The 18900-nt window shown below is 41.8% G+C and overlaps 1 protein-coding gene across 1 annotated transcript in view; it reads right to left on the bottom strand.

Moving 5' to 3' along the window:
- Positions 1-18447, bottom strand: part of LOC308308074 (uncharacterized protein) — a gene marked incomplete at its 3' end in the record, with an annotated part of 28950 nt that extends 10503 nt beyond the window's left edge. Inside the window, exons 1-11 of the mRNA XM_080753443.1 lie at positions 18191-18447; positions 13930-14073; positions 12432-12611; positions 11862-12044; positions 11641-11742; positions 8613-8707; positions 6320-6457; positions 5504-5546; positions 4676-4764; positions 3916-4017; positions 216-312 (exon numbers count right to left, since the gene is read on the bottom strand). Coding sequence (XP_080609569.1) covers positions 216-312; positions 3916-4017; positions 4676-4764; positions 5504-5546; positions 6320-6457; positions 8613-8707; positions 11641-11742; positions 11862-12044; positions 12432-12611; positions 13930-14065 — 1165 coding nt within the window. The 5' untranslated portion in view covers positions 14066-14073; positions 18191-18447. The remainder of the gene's footprint in view (positions 1-215; positions 313-3915; positions 4018-4675; positions 4765-5503; positions 5547-6319; positions 6458-8612; positions 8708-11640; positions 11743-11861; positions 12045-12431; positions 12612-13929; positions 14074-18190) is intronic.
- Between the last annotated feature and the right edge of the window lie 453 nt (positions 18448-18900).

The raw sequence follows: 18900 nt of genomic DNA, 5'->3' as shown, positions 1-18900 counted from the left end.
AACACTTTCTGAGAATAATCAACTATCGAGCCATTATCCTCTTGCTTGCAGGTAACGACCACCCAAAACCCAGCCAACAAATTCCAAATGTTCAGACACGGCAAAGTCCATTCTAAGGATAATTCCATGACTGCAACAATAATCCACTGTACCCTCCATGTGATGATTTTGTCATTTAGGCCCAGTTGAGGAATCAAGTGTTCAACTGTTCTTACTTGAGCATCTCTCTGGATTCAGCTGAGCAGGAGGTTGGATCGTAGTCCCAGACTGGAGGTTTCCTCTGTGTGGAAAGCCTGGTGACGCGAGGTTGGACTGATGGAGAAGGAGCAACAGTTCACAGCAGTTAGTACAACAGTTTGGCAAGTGGAAGCAATTACAAGTAGAGCAGTGTTTCCCAACAAGGAGTGGGAAACATTTTGGGCCGCAGACAGATTTTTATGGGTCGCAAGTAATATGTTTTAGGTTTTTCAAAAGATTTGTAAAAGTCTAAAAAAAAAAGATCTTCCAAAATAAAACATCCCTAAAATAAAATGGTGAAATAATGAAAAAATTGCCAATGTGCAAGCTCCAAATGCATCGCATTGTGGCCAAAAAAGCCCACACTGCCAGAGATTTTACGTTTTCTATACCTTTTCAAGTAGTCACAGAATATCTTGTGCTTCCGCAAAAAAGGTTAGTCATTTGGTGAGATTTTTTTTTTCACTCTTCACCAACAAAACATAATCTGTGAAAACACGTGGTTGGCAGTGTGGCCTTTTGAAAAAAGGTGAATGAGTTAAAAAGGGCTTAAAAGACCACTTCACCCATTTTCAACTTCATCTTCATATAAATGTCCTCACTAATGCTCATTATAATATGGTAAAAAAAAATCTAACTTTTTTCACAAACGTCCCAGGACCGTCCCAAAATACAAATGTAACCGTCCCCAAATGAATGTAAACCGTCCCAAAAAAAGATTGAAAAAATATAAATTAACTATGTGTTCTAAATCTATAAATTCTATGTGTTCTAGTCTATAATGCTCATTATAATATGGTAAAAAAAATCAAACCTTGGTTTCGAAGTGGAGCGGTGAATTTGAGCAGCTATACCTGTGTGTGAGTGTGTGTGAGTGTGAGTGTGTGTGTGTGTGTGTGTGTGTGTGTGTGTGTGTGTGTGTGTGTGTGTGTGCGTGCGCGTGCGCAACAATGCCCTTCTCAATCTGTTTCTGTTTTTATAGTTAACTAAATAATATAATATCTACTGTACTCATGCAGAAGTGTCGCAAAAAAGAAGTGAATAAAGTGGGTGCGACCAGGGCTCCAGGCTAACCTTTTTCACCAACGTCCCAGGACCGTCCCAAAATACAAATGTAACTGTCCCCACATGAATGTAAACCGTCACAAAAAATATAATTGAATAAATATAAATTAACTATGTGTTCTAGATCTATAAATTCTATGTGTTCTAGTTCTATATTTTTAGATTATGTGTTCTAGATCTATACATTCTCTGTGTTCTAGATCTATATTTTAGCTTCTATGTGTTCTAGATCTAAGAATTCTGTGTTCTAGTTCTATATTTTTAGCTTCTATGTAGATCTATGTTTTTGATTCTGTGTTCTAGATCTATGTTTTACATTCTATGTGTTCTATATAGCCACATACGGACATACCTGTTTATTGGGAGCCGGTTTCACCGCTCCAAAAAATCGACTCTGTCTGAGACAGAGGACGGCTGGGGACAATTCAGGAAGCCTGCCTACCAGTGACATCACCGATGGGGAATCCAAGCTAATAGAAACTGCAGCCTTTCTCTATAAGAGAAGCCCCTGTTCTCGCATTAATAAAAGATATACCGGAATTGCCGGACTATAAGCCACCCCTGAATATAAGCTGCACCAGCTAAATTTAGAACGGAAAACAAATGTGTACATACAGTATACTGGCCGCACCGGACTATAAGCCGCAGGTGTCCACGTTGCAACGGGACATTTACAGTACACAGAAAGATTGTACACAGAAAGATTTTTTCATGCTACCACAGAGGGGATTGTCAGGACAGAGATCGCTGTTTGGGAAAACATCCCTTTTATTCACAAACTCACTGGCCAAACAAAAGCACAAATACCGGTAATAATAAACGGTGCGCTCCCAGCGTCAAGTCCCGGCAGTAAACAAAACACAAAGGTTACGGCGCTTGACGAGGCAATAGAACTCTTCTGTGTGTCCTCTCACAGTCCTGCCATCAGGTGAATAAAGCGTTTCACATTCGTTTCATATTCAGAATCGTTATGACAATAACGATTAGGGGCTGTGCCATCATTCTAAATCTAAATGGTCCTAATAACCCCAGGCTGTCCCAGCATTATCCCACAAGTCAAACCAATAGATAATGACTGGACAAAAAGAACGGTCCATAATACTGTACTGTAATGATGTTCACATCGAAAAAGAAAACAAACATACCGTAGGCGTCCAATGGCTCTGCCAAGGGTAGAGAGAACAGGCACAGTGCCGTAAATCAATCAAAAGTCATTGATCCTCATCTCGTAAATCAAATATTGATCCTCATCCCGTAAATCAAATATTGATCCTCATCTCGTGAATCAATCAAAAGTCATTGATCCTCATCTCGTAAATCAATCAAAAAGTCATTGATCCTCATCTCGTAAATCAATCAAAAGTCATTGATCCTCATCTTCTTCTTCCTGCGTACTAAAACCACTGAAGTCGTCTTGGAATTTGTGTCTTGAATCGAACAGCCTCAGAATGGACTGCGTACTAAAACGACCAAAGTCGTCTTGGAATTCGTGTCGGAATTGAACAGCCTGGAACAGCCAGTTGTTTTTAACATTCACCTTTCTTGTTCAGTCCTAGTGAGAGGCAGGTCAAACGTCAAAGGTACTTCATCCATATTTACCAATATAAGACTCTCTAATCTGGAGATAAGCGACCGTCAGGTCGCATGTAAAAATCGGCCTGATGGTGGTGCTAAATGGGACAGATCCATGTTGATGACATGTCTCTAGACATACTGTGTATCGATTTGCGTGATTTTAGGGCAAGATCTGTAGGAGCAGTGTCCAAAAATGTGGAGTTGCTGGCACAGAGTTGTCCGCGCCCTCATGGGCAGGCCTTTTCTTCTCATAAATCTGAGACACCAAGATGGTCCACCTTTAAAATCTTCAATGTTCATTTCGGTGGCGATTGTTTTGGCTTTCAGTCGGATCTGCACGGTGGAAACATCTTGGCCGTCGGCTCTCTGTGTGTTCACCCAGTCTTCAAGAACGTTTTCGAGTTCAGGCCAACTGCTTTTATTACCTCTGAAAGCTTTTCTCGTCTTTTTGCATCGATTCAATTCTTCACGCTGTCGTCTCCAACGTCTCACCATTGATTCATTGATGCCAAGGGTACGTGCAGCAGTTCTATTTCCTTCTTTGACAGCCAGATCGATTGCCTTTAACTTAAAAGCTGCATCAAATGCAGTTCTCTGTGTGTTTTCCATAATGATGGTGTGTGCATGAATACAACTTGCTGTAGCATCTTCCATGGCACACACTGTCACTGTCTGTCTCGCTCTTGCGCTTCCTGCTTGAGCACCCCTGGTGGCCGTTAGCTGTAAAAATCCATAGATAAGCCACATCGTTGTATAAGCCGCAGGGTTCAAAACATGGTAAAAAAAAGTCTTGGCTTATAGTCCGGCAATTACTGTACTCGCAGATTTATTACTGTACTCACAGATTTTTTTTTATGCTGATTGCTGATGTGGTGTCATAATTAAACTATTTTGAAAATAAAATAAAAATAGCACTAGAATGTCAAAAAGGTTGCTCTGTAAACCCATGTCAAACAGTTGTAAGGCATATTGATCAACATTAAAACAAAAAAATATATATAACATTTGCTGTTGCAGTTTTGTGACCTTCACACTCACTTGAATAGCGTCTGTTGGTGTGATCAACTTGACAAAGTTGCTGGGGAAGAAACCGCGTCGGCCGTCAACCTCTCCCTCCCACCAGCCTTCCTCTTCCGTTTCCTTCACAAGAAGATTCAAATGGTCACATTAGAACCACAAAGACGGCACTAAGATCTCCATCGGCATCTGATGATTGCTGTCCGATAAAACCCTGATGAAACATGTTCAGACAAAACATGGCTGCCCGTGGCCCAGACTGGTGATCGTACAGGGTCAACTGTCGTCTGTTTTCATGACATTTGTTTGCAATATGTCACATATTTTGAGCCTTGGGGGGGCTGTAAAATGAGCTTGACTCCCCAAAATGTTTAAAAAATATTCTAAAATGTTTCATTTTTTTCGCACAGTTTTTCGTTTGTCTACAAGCTCACAACACGTCATTGTGAGCTTGTAGATCAGCTATTTTCAAATAGCATTGTTTTGGAACCCCTCAAGAACCCATGGGGGTCCCTGGACCACACTGAGAACCACTGGCTTACAGGAACAGAATACAGTAGACCTACAAATGGCAGTATAAATAACAATTTAATCTAATCTAATCTAATCTGTGATTGATTTGTGAAAACTGTGTGAAAGGAGCTCACAACACGTCACAGCAGATCTGTGTGCGCGACATGTTTCCATAAAAGACATGCTGACTTCTATGGAATCTAAATGATTGAAATCAGTCGTGGCGACTGAGAACTTTAGTCCATGAGAATATGATCAAGAGCCAAACCTTGCTGATAACAGTAATAATGTCTCCTTTCCTCAGCTCCAGTTCATCTTCTCTGTCGGCGGCGCAGTCAAACATGACCTGGCAATATTCTGACAATAAGAGACAAAGAATGGCAATTAGACACCCGTCTGACCGGAATAAGCAGTTAATTCGCAAGGCTTGCCGAGCCATATGGCTCATAGGGTCAGGAGCCTAGCTCCAGTCGTACAGTACACTGGTCCAGTTCACCCCTAATTTTTTATATCAAATTATTTTACCATACAAACTGCAGAGTGCACACATAATATTTCCATTACTGTTAAGATAATACCAAGGACGGTACAGTTAGCCACATCACCATTGAGCGTTATCATGTTATATTCAGTTTGTATTGTTTTATATGTTCTTATTTTCCGTCTTAGACCTGCTGTATGTTATCCATTTTGGTGTGATGTATGTTTTGCATTGTGTAATTTGTATACTCAAAACAAAACGAGTAAACATTGACAAAAACACCCCTAAAGCAGTTGCCTAAAATGTATTATTTACCATACATTCCACATATTCTCTTCTCACACATTCTCAATATTCATGCAGAATTACTATTGCAATAACATTCAAAATATCACCTGATTTAATGGCTGTCATATGATCAACTATAGCCAGAGAGCCCAGAGAGCAGGAACACAATCGTGTCTCAGAAAATGGCAGGACATAATACTCAATAGTGGTCAACAGCTGGTTATATAAGAACGTATACGTCAATGGCAGGGAATGTGTTGTTAATGTCATGCCCTGCGCTGTGGTTGTGATGTGATCTGATCAATGCTGAAGATACTCTTCTCTTACCCGTGTGATTCCCTGGAGCAGGCGGTTTGCTTGTAGTTGCAGACTGGAGGAGGAGAAGCAGCAACAATTAGCATAGCAGTTAATAGCAGTTCAACTTAGTGCCATCTGACGAGTTTCACAAGTTATTTTCAATGGTCCAGGCCGCCATGTGACGAGTTTGACAAGTTCCTTATTTTGACACTGTAACTGGAAGGTCACCTGACACGATGACGTCACCAGAACAAGGGTTGCAAGCTTGATACGGAAAAGGGTTTATCTTTGGAGTGAGACATGAGTGGACAGGAATTATTTTCCAACTCCAGGACACCCCTGCAAATCAGAACGGCGCTGAATATTCCATGATTTTTCAAAGGTTAGTGAAAAACTCTCAGAAAGATGGATTTGAAAACACCCGTCCTTGGTTCTGGTGACTGATGTTGTCCTTTGAATGTGTGAAAAAATCTATGACAGAAATCAACATTTGATAGCGGCATTTGGGGCGACAGTGGCTCAGGGGTAGAGAAACCGTCTTTGAACACGGAGGGATCCCGAAGGGTTCCCAGTTTGAACCCTGGCTCCCCCAGAGTTAGTGTCGAAGAGTCATTGAGCAAGACTCTGTACCCTAGTTACTCCCAGTGAGCAAGTTTCCTTCATGATCGGTGTATGAATGTGTTTGTGAATGGGTGAATGTAATGCACAATCTCTGTAAAGCGCTTTGGATAATGGCGCTATAATGGACCCTTACAACTATATAAAAACACCACTAGAATGTCAAAAAGGTTGCTCTGTACATACCCATGTCAACCAGTTGCAAGACATATTGATCAACAAAAATACCATTTGCTGTTGCAGTCTTGTGACCTTCACATTCACTTGAATAGCGTCTGTTGGTGGGATCAACGTGACAAAGTTGTTGGGGAAGAACCCACGTCGGCCGTTGACCTCTCCCTCCCACCAGCCCACGGCTTCTGTTTCCTACAGAAGATGAAACGGTCACTTTAGGACTGCAAAAATGGCATTTGACACAATTTCCATTTGGGACCTAGACCTGATATACTCCTATATTAAAATTGCCCAGAGGACCTGGACGTCACAAACATAACATGCAGAACTGTTAGGTGAATGGGTAGTCTGATCCGCACCAAACCTGGCACCAACACTGGTCAGACTCCGCCATCAAATGGGCCACATGTCAGGCACACCATTGCTCAAATCCTCACCAAACATGGCACAAATGCTTTTCAGGGGACTGGCATGAACAGCATTTGTTCTATGCGATAATGGAAGCCAATGTTAGAGATAATAATAATCTACTACGAAAAAAGAATAATATCTTGTATAAAAATAAATCTGCCTAACGATGATGTCACTGGTAGTCAGGTTTCTGAACTCTATAGCCCTCCTGAGAGAGAGACCCCAATAAGAAAGAATTGTGCTATTTTATTGTGAACATTAGTGAGGACAAGTCTCCTAGCCGGTACAAAACCGTCTGGAGATGACGCGCTCTCTGCGAGAGTAAAAAGTATTTTTGTTTACTGGGTGCAGATTCTGGTAAGTATCAGGAAAGAAGGGGATATCCGCACTCTCTGAAGTAGTTTCTTTCTTGTAGTTTTCAGTTTCAAAACAGTTTTGACTGAGACGCTGAGGAAGGCTACAGGCCGAAACCGGTCCGTCTACAGACACGGTGAGACTGCTGTTGTGCTAAATGAATAAATAAAACTACAAGAAAGAAACTACTTCAGAGAGTGTGGATATCCCCTTCTTTCCTAACATTAGTGAGGACCAATAGAGACACACGGGCACCTACAAATTCACGCCCACAATTGAAACAGCAGCCCCGCTTTGGGTAAGGGGGAACGGTGCACTGCAAGCCAGCCCATAGAAAGTCATTGCAATTCAACTGTGGTTAGCCTAATATTAAAATAATCCTACACGAACTGAAGACTATATTGATTTAAATAAAAATATGTTTTCAAATGTATGGCCTGACCCTGACAACATATCTTCTTGTTTGCTAAATACATGATGTGTGTCACATTTAATTTACCACTTGAATGGGTTACCCATAATGTTAACAGAGAAGAGGGGAAACGGCAGACACAGAACCTGTCGCTTTTCAGTGACATCACTGTCTTTACTGCTGTGCATTTACGAACGCCGACTTTGAAGATCCTGACGTTTTCAACTGCAGAGTGGATTCTCCAGGTTAGTATTAATCCAAAAATAACCTGCAAGACTCCGTTTGGAAGCAGCAAGATGCAATAATTTTCCAAAAATAAACAGTCTAATTATACATGAGAGACAAGCGTATCTGGGTATTGAAAACCTCAAGGGATGCGTCCATGACGTGTGTACCATGCGACCACCTAAACTTAAGATTTCCAATGCTAGCACTTTTGACTCACAGATGAAGTATATTAAACTATCTTGTAGGTAGTGTATCAAGATGACAGATATGCCACTTTAAAAAGGCAAAATTCAACTCATGGGACATGAGTAGTCAACCACTGAAATTATGATATTTCACGATGCCCCTCATTGGGATTGCATTGGCAGCTGCAGTGCACCGTTCTCCCTTACCCGAAGTGGGGTCGCTGTCACAATAGGGGGCGTGAATTTGTAGGCGCCTGTGTGTCTCTATTATGTGAAGAGTCTTCCTTCACCATCCTTAAGGGGGGGGGGCCTTCCTCTTGGGCAGGTGCTTCCGCCTGGGGCACCTGATGTGACTATTCTCATGACCCATCTCTGAACAGAGTTTATGACAGGTGGGGCACAGCACATTTGGTGCAACAGTGTGCCTGTGGCCCCCGATGTGACTGTTGTCATGGCAGACCCCTGCAGACTGACCCCATGGGCCACATGTCATTTGGCCTCTGTTGTGGCTATTCTGATGGCAGACCCCTGAAGAGTGTTTATTTGAACCTTGCAAGTCCAGTTGTTACGTTTGTGACGTTCACAATCCACCCACCCTCTGGGCAATTTCAATATAGGAAGTCATATCGCAGACCCAAAAGAATCACAAACGATATTTAATATCAACATAATATCAACATATAATATGAATATTTTCCCCAGCTCTATCAGGAATCATGACATACTGTTCCATAAATTAAATTATCAGGAGCCAAACCTTGCGGATAATTGTGACAATGTCTCCTTTCCTCAGATCCAGCTCGTCTTCATTGTCGGCTGTGCAATCATACATGACCTTGCAACGTTCTGGCCCTGAGAGGGAGACACATTTGTAATTACACAATCTATGACTGATTTATGACCAATTTATGTCTTGAGCGAAACCCCAGTTGTGAGCATTCATACTGTCTGACTCGCCAACATGCCAGCATTGCCGCAAAACATAACCAAGGGTGTGGATGTATTGTTGTGCATCTTCCCAACCAATCAGAGGGTCGGCAATTAGATTTGGCCTCGGGCCAATTTTTTTCTAAGTCATTCGCCAGAACATAATAATGAAAGGCTAATTTAAGAAATTCATAGTTAAACACAATGTTACTGGAACTACAAGACAGACTGCCTTACAAGACATAGGCATCTATGATAAAAAGAAAATAATATATATGTGGAAAAACAAGTGGTATTATTACACCCTTTTGATTTGCAAATATTGATGTGGAAGGTGATCTAATTGTGGAAGGTGATCTAATTGCCGACCCTCTGATTGGTTGGGAAGATGCACAACAATACATCCACACCCTTGGTTATGTTTTGCGGCAATGCTGGCATGTTGCCGACTGATATAAAGGTTCCCGACTCCCTATAGAGCACAGCCTCACATACACATAGGTGCCACTTGACACTATGTGTCCTCAAAATACAGGTGCATACGATTAACGTTGAACACCTTGATAGTAGAAATCTCTGCCCCCTCCTTTCTTGGTAAATATACCTCATTATTCTCCTGAGCTTTATTGTGGGCTCGCCTATAAGGCGAGCACACTTTAGATATTGTCATTATTTATTTATTTATAAGTAGACGGGATCTTCGGTTCCTTTCTACTCCTACATACTTAGTGAGAAAATGAAAATAAAAACATCAATGTGTTCAGCTTACAGTGGTGAAGTGTGCTATTATTTATTATAGCAATCGGCCAAATGGTGGCGCTGTAGGAAGCCTTCGAAAGTGCGATCTTTGAACAGGTATAGCTCATGCTGTGTTATACGTACAGCCATGAAACCTGTATACACTTATGCGTCTCCTCATGCCGAACAACTTTTACCCTCTAACTTTTGACCTCTGACCTTTAGGTCTCCCACAATTCGGAATTATATGAAAAACAGTAAAAATCTATCTCCTCCTGGGATTTTCGCGTCAAGTGCACAAAACTTTTTTCACATGAACTTTGAACCTATATCTACACAGGCTATGTGGTGAGAAGTTTGTACGTTAAATAATGATTTTTTAATAATTCAATAAATATTGCGGTTTTATGCAAATTATTCTTCTGCCTCTAAATCATGCATGCAAAGTTACACGTTCATGGCATTTGGCAAAGATGTGGAGGGTTAGTCAAAGTATCACTGAAACCAATTTTATTCCAATCGGCCAAAGGGGGGCGCTATACGAAGCGTTTGAAAATTCAAACTTCTAACGGGCATAAGTCATGACTCGTTTCGTTTGAAGACATGCAACTTGTTACACGCGTGCTTTGACTCAAGCGGAAGACATCTGTGTCGTTGTTAAGTAAGCTCCGCCCTTCGATTTTCCGCCACTTTGAGCAGTTTGTAAAACGCGTAAACCCGCTTTTATTCTGGAATTTTCGCGTCACGTGCACAAAACATTTTTTTACATGAACTTTGGACCGATATCTAAAGATCTGTCAGATCGGATTTCTTTAACATTGAAACATGCTTTTTTAAATAATTCAAACAATATTGCATTTTTATGCAAATTATTCTTCTGCCTCTAAAACATACAAGCAAAGTCACATTTTCATGACAAAATAGTGTAGAGGGTTAGTTCAAATATCACTGAAACCAATCTTACCCCAAATGGCCAAAGGGGGGCGCTATATAATTTTGAGCAGTTTGTAAAACGCTTAAACCCGTTTTTATTCTAGGATTTTTTTTGCAATTTGCATGAAACATTCTACACGCAATCTAAGGACCTTTATCTAACATGCCTATGAAGTGCACACAAAAAAATTATAAAATAATAATAATAAATATAGCTGCAAGCAGCGATAAAGTGTCCAAAGCCAAAAACACCTCAAATCATGAACACAGCCTGGGATGTGCGTGAAATCTTGCAAGCACATTCCCAATAGGTCAAGGAACAGATACCAACCTTCTCACATTGGCCTGTTATAGCGCCACCAGCGGGTCAACTTTTGCACAACACATTTTTGGAACAAAATGGACCAATCTTTGACGTCAGTAACGTCAAAGAGAGCACTGCCTGCGATCTTGACATTTTGTGCTTTTATAGCCATTGTTTTCTGGCTTGAAGCGAGCCCACAATTGTTTCGAAGGAACAATATTTTTCTAGTTTCAATATGTTTTCAATAGTATTGTATAGTATTTGTATGCATTATATACCAGTAAGGCTCCCTAATCGGGAGATAAGCGACCGTAGGTCACTTATCTCCACAAATAGGGCAAAAATGTGTTTTGCCAAAATCTTCCTGATCCATGTTGATGACATGAGTGTAGACATACTGTGTAGTGATTTTCGTGATTTTAGGGCAAAATCTGTAGGAGCAGTGTCCAAAAATGTGTTTTTAAAAATCGGCCTGGAGGTGGCGCTATATGGGAGAGATTCATGTTGATGGGATGAGTGTATATGAGTGACTATACTCCCTGTACGGTGAATAATCATGTTAATAAAGAAAAGGTTTTTATGAAGGCATCAAAATGGAACAAAAATGTTCATAGCGAAGATAGCAGAGAGAGCTTGTAGATCAGCTCATTTCACTACTTTTGCTTGACACACAGGACCACAATGGAAACAAGCCCTTACAAGCCTCACACGAGTGATAGCTTTTAAATTTTCTTTTTCTTTTTGCCATTATAATCATATACATATATAGAAATGTTGATATGGTGAGAGACCAACAACAGTGCAGGATAGAATCAATAAAGAGGAGACCAAAAAAAGGGGGAAAAATAAAAAAATACAATAAAGAGGAGAACATGAAACGTACCGCCAATTTCAACTTCAACTCCTTCAACTTCAGGTTCCTGTTTAATAGAAACCGTCCTGGCTGAACTCATCTTCAACCACAGGCTGGACTCCACGGACTGGTCTGGAATAAAGGTTGAGAACCACTATTTTAGACTATAGATATCACGTTGATGTGGTGATAGCTCTACAACAGAACTGAACAGAATTCAAGACATTGATAATTATGAGCACGGAACTTACTGAGATCCAGGTGGTCTTCAGGTTCCTGTTTCAGGTGGTCTGTCGGTTCCTGTTTCAGGTGGTCTGTCGGTTCCTGTTTAAGGTGGTCTGCAGGCTCCTGTTTAAGGTGGTCTGCAGGCTCCTGTTTAATAGAAACTGTCCTAGGTGAAGGACTCATCTTCAGTCGTAGGCCGGATACCTGGTCTGTAATGAAAGAGTAGGATAAGGGCTTTAATAATAAAAGGCTTGGATTTTGCATGGGTTGTAGATGAAGGTTGGCTGTTAAAACAGAGGGAACAGAGGATGAACAGAGTTTGTAAATGGTCTTTTTGAAGTATTTTAAAATGTTTTTCCAAATAGTAAAAAAGGCAAAATAGTTTAGGGATAAGGGGTAAAGCACAGAAGAAAATAGGGCCCTTAGGGTTTAGGGTTAGGGCTAGCACTTCCAGAACTTTAATTGGGTGTAGTAGGCTATTCCTTTAAAACAGATAAAAGATAGCATGGTATAAATATATGTGTGGAACACCAGCCCCAAATATGGCTTTTGTATGAATAAATTAAATCAATAAATTATTTGATGAGCTCATTCACCAGTCTGGACTTTCACACAGGCGGAGGAAACCGGAATTTCCGGCTCAGGTTTCATTTCCTGATTAATTTCAGGTTCGACATCAGCTTCTGGTTCCTGTTTGATAGAAAGTGTCCTTGCTGGCGCTGGAGAACTCGTCTTCACTTGCATCTTCATGTGAAGGTTGGACGCCACAGACTCATCTGGAATGAAGGAACGTAGATGTGACATCACGGGTTATGGATGAAGGTTGAATGTAAAAACAGAGGGCACAGAGGATTTTTCATAGTCATAGATCCTGTGCATAGTAACTTAAAAAAGGATATGGCTAGCCCCTAAAGTCTGAAGATGTTGTTATAAAAACGCTATAATCAGCTGGGGAAGTGTGGACGGAGCATCAAGGCTGATCATTTTAAGTGAGGGGTCACGGCAGCCATGGCATCCACAAAATTCTCGCCCTGATTTACTTTGCAGATTTATTTAATAACAAACTACAAACATATGAGACTGTAATCAGTGGAATCTAGGGAAAGCAACATTTGCCTGATCCACAATTCGATTAGACTTTTTCAGCACTGATGGATACTTGGATAGATCTAGGCCAGTAGGCTATAGAGTCTTGATTTGTAAAGAAAAACGTGTTTCTCAACTTTTATTTGACTAATAATCTAGAAAAATAAAAAGGTTTAACATAAACAGCCTCCTGACTCCTTGGAGATGCACATGCATGATTAACATATAGTCAGGGACCCAGTCCCTGATAATGAGAGAGGACCTGTGATGTTCTGCCGTACTTTTTATTTCTGTTTTATCTATTAGTTTGGTCATTAAGGTCCACAGAATGAGAGGCCTGCTCTGCCGGAAACATCGCGAAAAAAGGTTATGGCCATTTGTATATTCACTGTCCCATCGACTTCACTATACAGGAAAAGAATACAAAAAATAAATGTGCTTTAAGTAGCATGTGAGGACTCAAACTAGGGGTTCTTCATGATTCTGAATCCATTGTAGGCATTTGTTTTGCATGAAAAACATTCCTTGGGCATAATGTTGGCCCCCCAAAATTTTAAAAAGTGAAACAATCTTCACTTTTCACGGTTTTGGGGGGCAGATATTTTGCCCTAGGAATGTTTTTCATGCAAAACAAATGCTTGCAATGGATTCAGAATCATGTAGAACCACTAGTTGGACCCCTCACATGCTACTTAAAGCACATTATTCTTCTTTTTTTTTATATTTTTCTTTTCCTGTATAGTGAAGTCGATGGGACAGTGAATATACAAATGGCCATAACTTTTTTTCGCGATGTTTCCGGCAGAGCAGGCCTGTCATTCTGTGGACCTTAATGACCAAACTAATAGATAAAACAGAAATAAAAAGTACGGCAAGACATCACAGGTATCACCCCTATTCCTTGAGCTTTTGGGCTTGTGGGTCCTTGACTAATAACAAACTAACAAGGATTTGTATTGAAAATTGTGACACCCCAAGTAGAAATCATCAGTAAAAAAAAGAACATACCTATTCTGAATAACTTTACAACGGGTTCCGGCAGTATTGCATCAAACATCACATGTTCCTGGTCCATCTGTGGCTGTTCCTCTGACCATGGTAAACACCTTTTGGAGGCCATCTCCCTTGCTCTAGATCTCGCCATGTGGCGGGCTGTGGAAATCACCAACAGCAAAAGAACATTTAGTTATGATTCAGCAACCACCATGTGGAAGATACCCGATTCTGAAGAGCTTCAACAATGCAGTGATAGTTTTCTGTTCTATCAAACTCACTTTTGATCAAATCAAACTATTGGCTTTAGTTTAGGCTTAGGCTTTAGTTAGACCCTTCAGAAAAACGCGGGCAAAGATCCTTGATTAAGCGGGCTAAAATTCATCATTATGCGGCTAAAATCCTTGATTCTGCAATACAAATGCAGGGTTTTTGCATATGTGAAATTGCAGCAAATTGCAAGATATGTGTGAAGTTGTAAAATATGCAAAATATGCAGAAAGTTGTGAAATATGCTGTTTTATGTGATTTTATGAGGTGAAATATGTGAGTAGTATGGAGAGGTTTCAGAAAGATCACGGGGTACGGCTCTGCTAACTCAGCTGTGTCAGGCACTGGGGAGTTGGCAAGCGACATGAACTTTTTTTGTTTGTGTTCAACAAGTAGGTGCTAGGTCAACCGCTAGCAGGAGAAATGGTGACCTCAGTAGCCACCCTGTACTGTATGTCCCTCTCCTCTGACCCTCACCATTGAGCAAGTGGTGCCAGCTCGCGCAGACCAACACCAGGAAAGCAGCGCGACCTGACAACATCAATCTCAGGTGCTTAAGGTCGGTGCAGAACAGCTTGCTGTCCCCTTCACGCATCTCTTCAACCTCTCCCTGAGGACGGGGAGGGTGCCACAGCTGTCGAAGTCCTCCTGCATCTTCCTGGTGCCTAAGAAGATCCGTCCCTCTGTCCTCAACGACTACAAACCAGTTGCCGGCTTGACATCACAGGTCATGAAGGCCTTTGAGCGGCTGGTAATAAACCAACTGAGAACGACAGTTTGTGAACACCTGGACCCCCTTCAGTTTGATTACCAGGCTGACATCGGGGTTGACGATGCCATCATCTACATGCTCAACAAGACCCTCACCCACCTCAAAGATCTGGGCTGCACAGTCAGAATCATGTTTTTTAATTTCTCCAGTGCCTACACTATCCAACCTCTTCTGCTTGCAGAGAAGCTTGCGCTGATGGGGGTGGACAAGGGCTTGGTGGCATGGATTACGGACTACCTTTCAGGCAGACCGCAGTAGGTGAGGTTGCAGAGCTGTAGGTCTGGTGTGCTGGTGAGCAATACGGGTTCCCCCAGGGCACTTTGCTCTCACCTTTCCTGTTCACTCTCTACACATCTGATTTCCGCTTCAGCTCCAAGACCTGTCATCTACAGATGACACCGCCGTGGTCAGCCAGATCTCTGGCGACAACACGGCCGAGCATGATGGTGTGGTGGTGAGGGACCACCTCTGGCTTAACGCTAGTAAGACCAAGGAGATGCTGGTGGACTTCCGCACGTCCAAGAGAGTACCCCCTTGCCAAGCACCATAAAGGGGAGGTGGTTGAGTTTGTGGACAACTACAAATTCCTTGGAGTGCACCTGAACAGCTTGTTGGACTGGTCCGACAGGCTGTTCTTCCTGAGAAGACTGAGATTGTTTGACGCATGCAACAGGATGCTACAGATGTTCTACCAGTCTGTTATGGCAAGTGTTCTTAGAAGACAACAGAGGGGGGCAACAACAGAGCGGGTGAGACCTTCAACCTCAACAGACTGGTGAGGAAGGCGGGCTCTGTTGTTGGGTCCTCTTTGCAGAGTTGGAGGAAGTAGCCAGGGTGTCCAGTGCGAACGGCTAGGAAGCTGGACACCATCTTGAATAACTCCTCCCAACCCCTCCACCCTGAGATATTTGGTTACTGGAACACCTACCCAGTAGTGATGGGCAATCCCGTTCATTTCAGTGAACGAATCATTTTGTTCACGTTCACTGTAATGATTCGTTCAAAAGATTTGTTCATGTTCACCGTTCATAGTGCGATCGTCCCGTGAAAAACACAATCGCTGGAGCGTTTTTATTACTGCACGAGTACAGCCTGCCGTCGCGTCCTGTGTGCCGGGGGCTTATAGGGGGAGGGGGCGGGGGTGTGAACGACCCATTTCAGGGATTTGAACAAATCGTTCACAAGTCTTGCTGATGATTCGATTCTTATGAACTAATCACTCATGAACGACACATCACTACTACCCAGGACGGAGATGCGAGAGACTGGGAAAGTCATTTGTGCCGGTTGCTCTCAAGTTATTCAATGACACACACGATGGTTGCTTGACAAGCAAAACTGTAACCTAGGACAACTGTAACTTAACTGGAACAATAGTTGTACCAACCCAGACATCTAAGGACCTTTCCAATGAGTTTCATGTGGCGTGTTGCTGTGTCACTTTTCATGTTTTGTTTTTTAGCACTGACCAACCTTTTGTTTTCCTTGTGTTGGTAGTATTGAGTATTATTGCTTGTGTTTGACATGGCGGTGAGATACTTGAGTAGAACTGACTAGGCATCAACTGCTTGGACACGTTTTGTTTGGCACTGCATTGATAGGTTGTACTGCAGATTTAAAACAGGCATGTCAGAGTCATATTAAGACATAGGCATGAAAGACAATGAGGAATTTAACTGACATTCCATTGCTTTCACATTGATGGAACTAGTTTTGAGTTGAATAGAAAATGTCGTAAAACTTGCTATGATGTTACTGATATCATAATGCACTATAATCTGTTTATAACACTGTATAATTATAGCTATTGTGTCCGGTCGTTAGAGCTCTCGCCTTTGGACCACAAGGTCATGGGTTCGATCCCAGGCACCGCCAACTCAGCGTATGAGTAGCTCAGCTTGGGCGAGGCAAGTCATGTGGTAAATACTGGGAGCTGAAGGTACCAGGAACTGCAGTAGGCTACCGCGGAAACGTGTGTGAAACCGCGCTAATCGGCGGTGCCGTTAAGTATTTTTAATCTATTTTTTTATTTTTGATGTACACTGGGAGCACACTGAGAGCAATGTTACGGCACTAATATCCAATACGGGAGTGCGCTCTCGCCTCCCAGTGTACAAATCCGAACACACCCTAATGCGGGACATGGTAAGTGAGGAAAATAAGCTAAATTTCAAAAACAGACTTTTCCGTGGGAGCCTACTGCAGTTCTTGGTATTTTTTAAGAGTCTCAGCAACACTTGAGCGACGTTATATTTGTTCGTGACCAGACAGTGGTACCCGTGCGTATCAGGGAGAGTGGACAGGCAAGGGACCCTAAATACCGCCTTCCCAATTACAACAAAGGTATGTCATAAAGGCTTATTGTCAGTATGAGCCTCATACCGACAATAAGCCTCTCTGACATAATAATAATTACTTAATTATAGAGATAAGCACTCAAATACTCTTAACGATTTATAACAATAATCCTAACGACACATAGCATTTCATAATGACTTCTAAAGTCAAGTATTACCAGAAAAATGCATAGGGCGAGGTCGCACCATCTGTCTTGGCCATATATGGATTCTGTCGTCTGACATCATACATAGAATCCCATTTTATGCCCAAATATGGAGATCCCTTTTATGCCCATATATGGAGATCCCTGCTGAGTATCACTGTGATGTCACCTGTGATGTCACAGTGATGTGTCAGGGGAACCAGTGTCAGGCCTTACAGACAGAGAGATAGATATGGTCAAGCTGTGACAGTTCACATACTAAACTGAGACCTACGGTCGCAACAATTGTGTATAATTTAGCATAGATTAGATTGTGCTGTAAAATAAATAGTGTAACTTAACACAGAATAAAACATTTTAAGAGTGATTATAAGGCATTATATATATTTTCATAATGGCTTAGAACTACGAGAATTGACATGTGATGCATAGGAAGTGTCATTATGAAATGGTTTGTAATGTGTTATGATTTTCTCTCACAAAATCATGGAAACATTTGACTTTACCACCTGGTGGCGTAGCGTAGCGATGCCTGCAGCCGCCATCATGGAATGTCAAGAATGTCGCCCTCTGGGGGTTCCACATTGTCTGACCACCATGACTAACATTAGCAGCAGCTACTATAGTGTATTGCATTGTTTGTTACTTTATCATCCTTATTATCCACACACAAATACACACACGACACGTTCTCAACTGAAAACAACAAGAAGAAAAACAGAAATGTTTACCTGAAAAAGTTCAACCAGGGAGGCAGACAACCTTCCTTCCTTTCCTTGCACAGCATGAGCAGCAGAGCTATCCAGATTAAACCACACACTATAGCTCATTCTTTAGCTCCATATGCGCTCACTGAAGTAAACATGTGACAATCACTTTCATAACATCTTCTTGACGCTCAAATAAAAGGGGTTTTGCGGAAATAAATTAAATCTGTGTCCAAGAGCACCTCGATCCTCGCGCCGTTTTCAGCCCCTCTGGTCTGAGAAAGTTGTTATTGTTGACTGCATCCATATTCTCGTGAGATCTGGGCGAGATCACGTGACTCATTGCGAGGCTCTGTGTGCAGTGATTTGGGCTCACCAATAGATGGCATCGTTAGACCAGTGCAATGGTTCTAAACCAATGACGTGAGATCGGATCAGTCTGCATTGACTCATACTCACCAACAGATGGAAGCATTACACTAGAATAGATTATAGTAGCCTAGTCCTAGTGTCAAAGACACTCAAGAGACATCACCTCAGCTCTAGAGCTGCGTCTCAGGTCCTTAAATTACATCCTCATTTCCCTACACTTCTATCCTCTCCTTGTATGTTTACTATGTTAGGCCCACCCACTGAGTAAGAATGTAGGAATCAAGAAGAGGAGAGAGGAACAGGGACCCTCTGGGTTACTTATGTGAGAGGGGTTCCAAATGGACCCTTAATTGTTACATTGT

This window comes from Nannobrachium achirus, assembly GCF_963921795.1.
Source record: "Nannobrachium achirus genome assembly, chromosome: 22".
Taxonomy (NCBI): domain Eukaryota; kingdom Metazoa; phylum Chordata; class Actinopteri; order Myctophiformes; family Myctophidae; genus Nannobrachium; species Nannobrachium achirus.
This window is presented reverse-complemented; position numbering and strand designations above follow the sequence as displayed.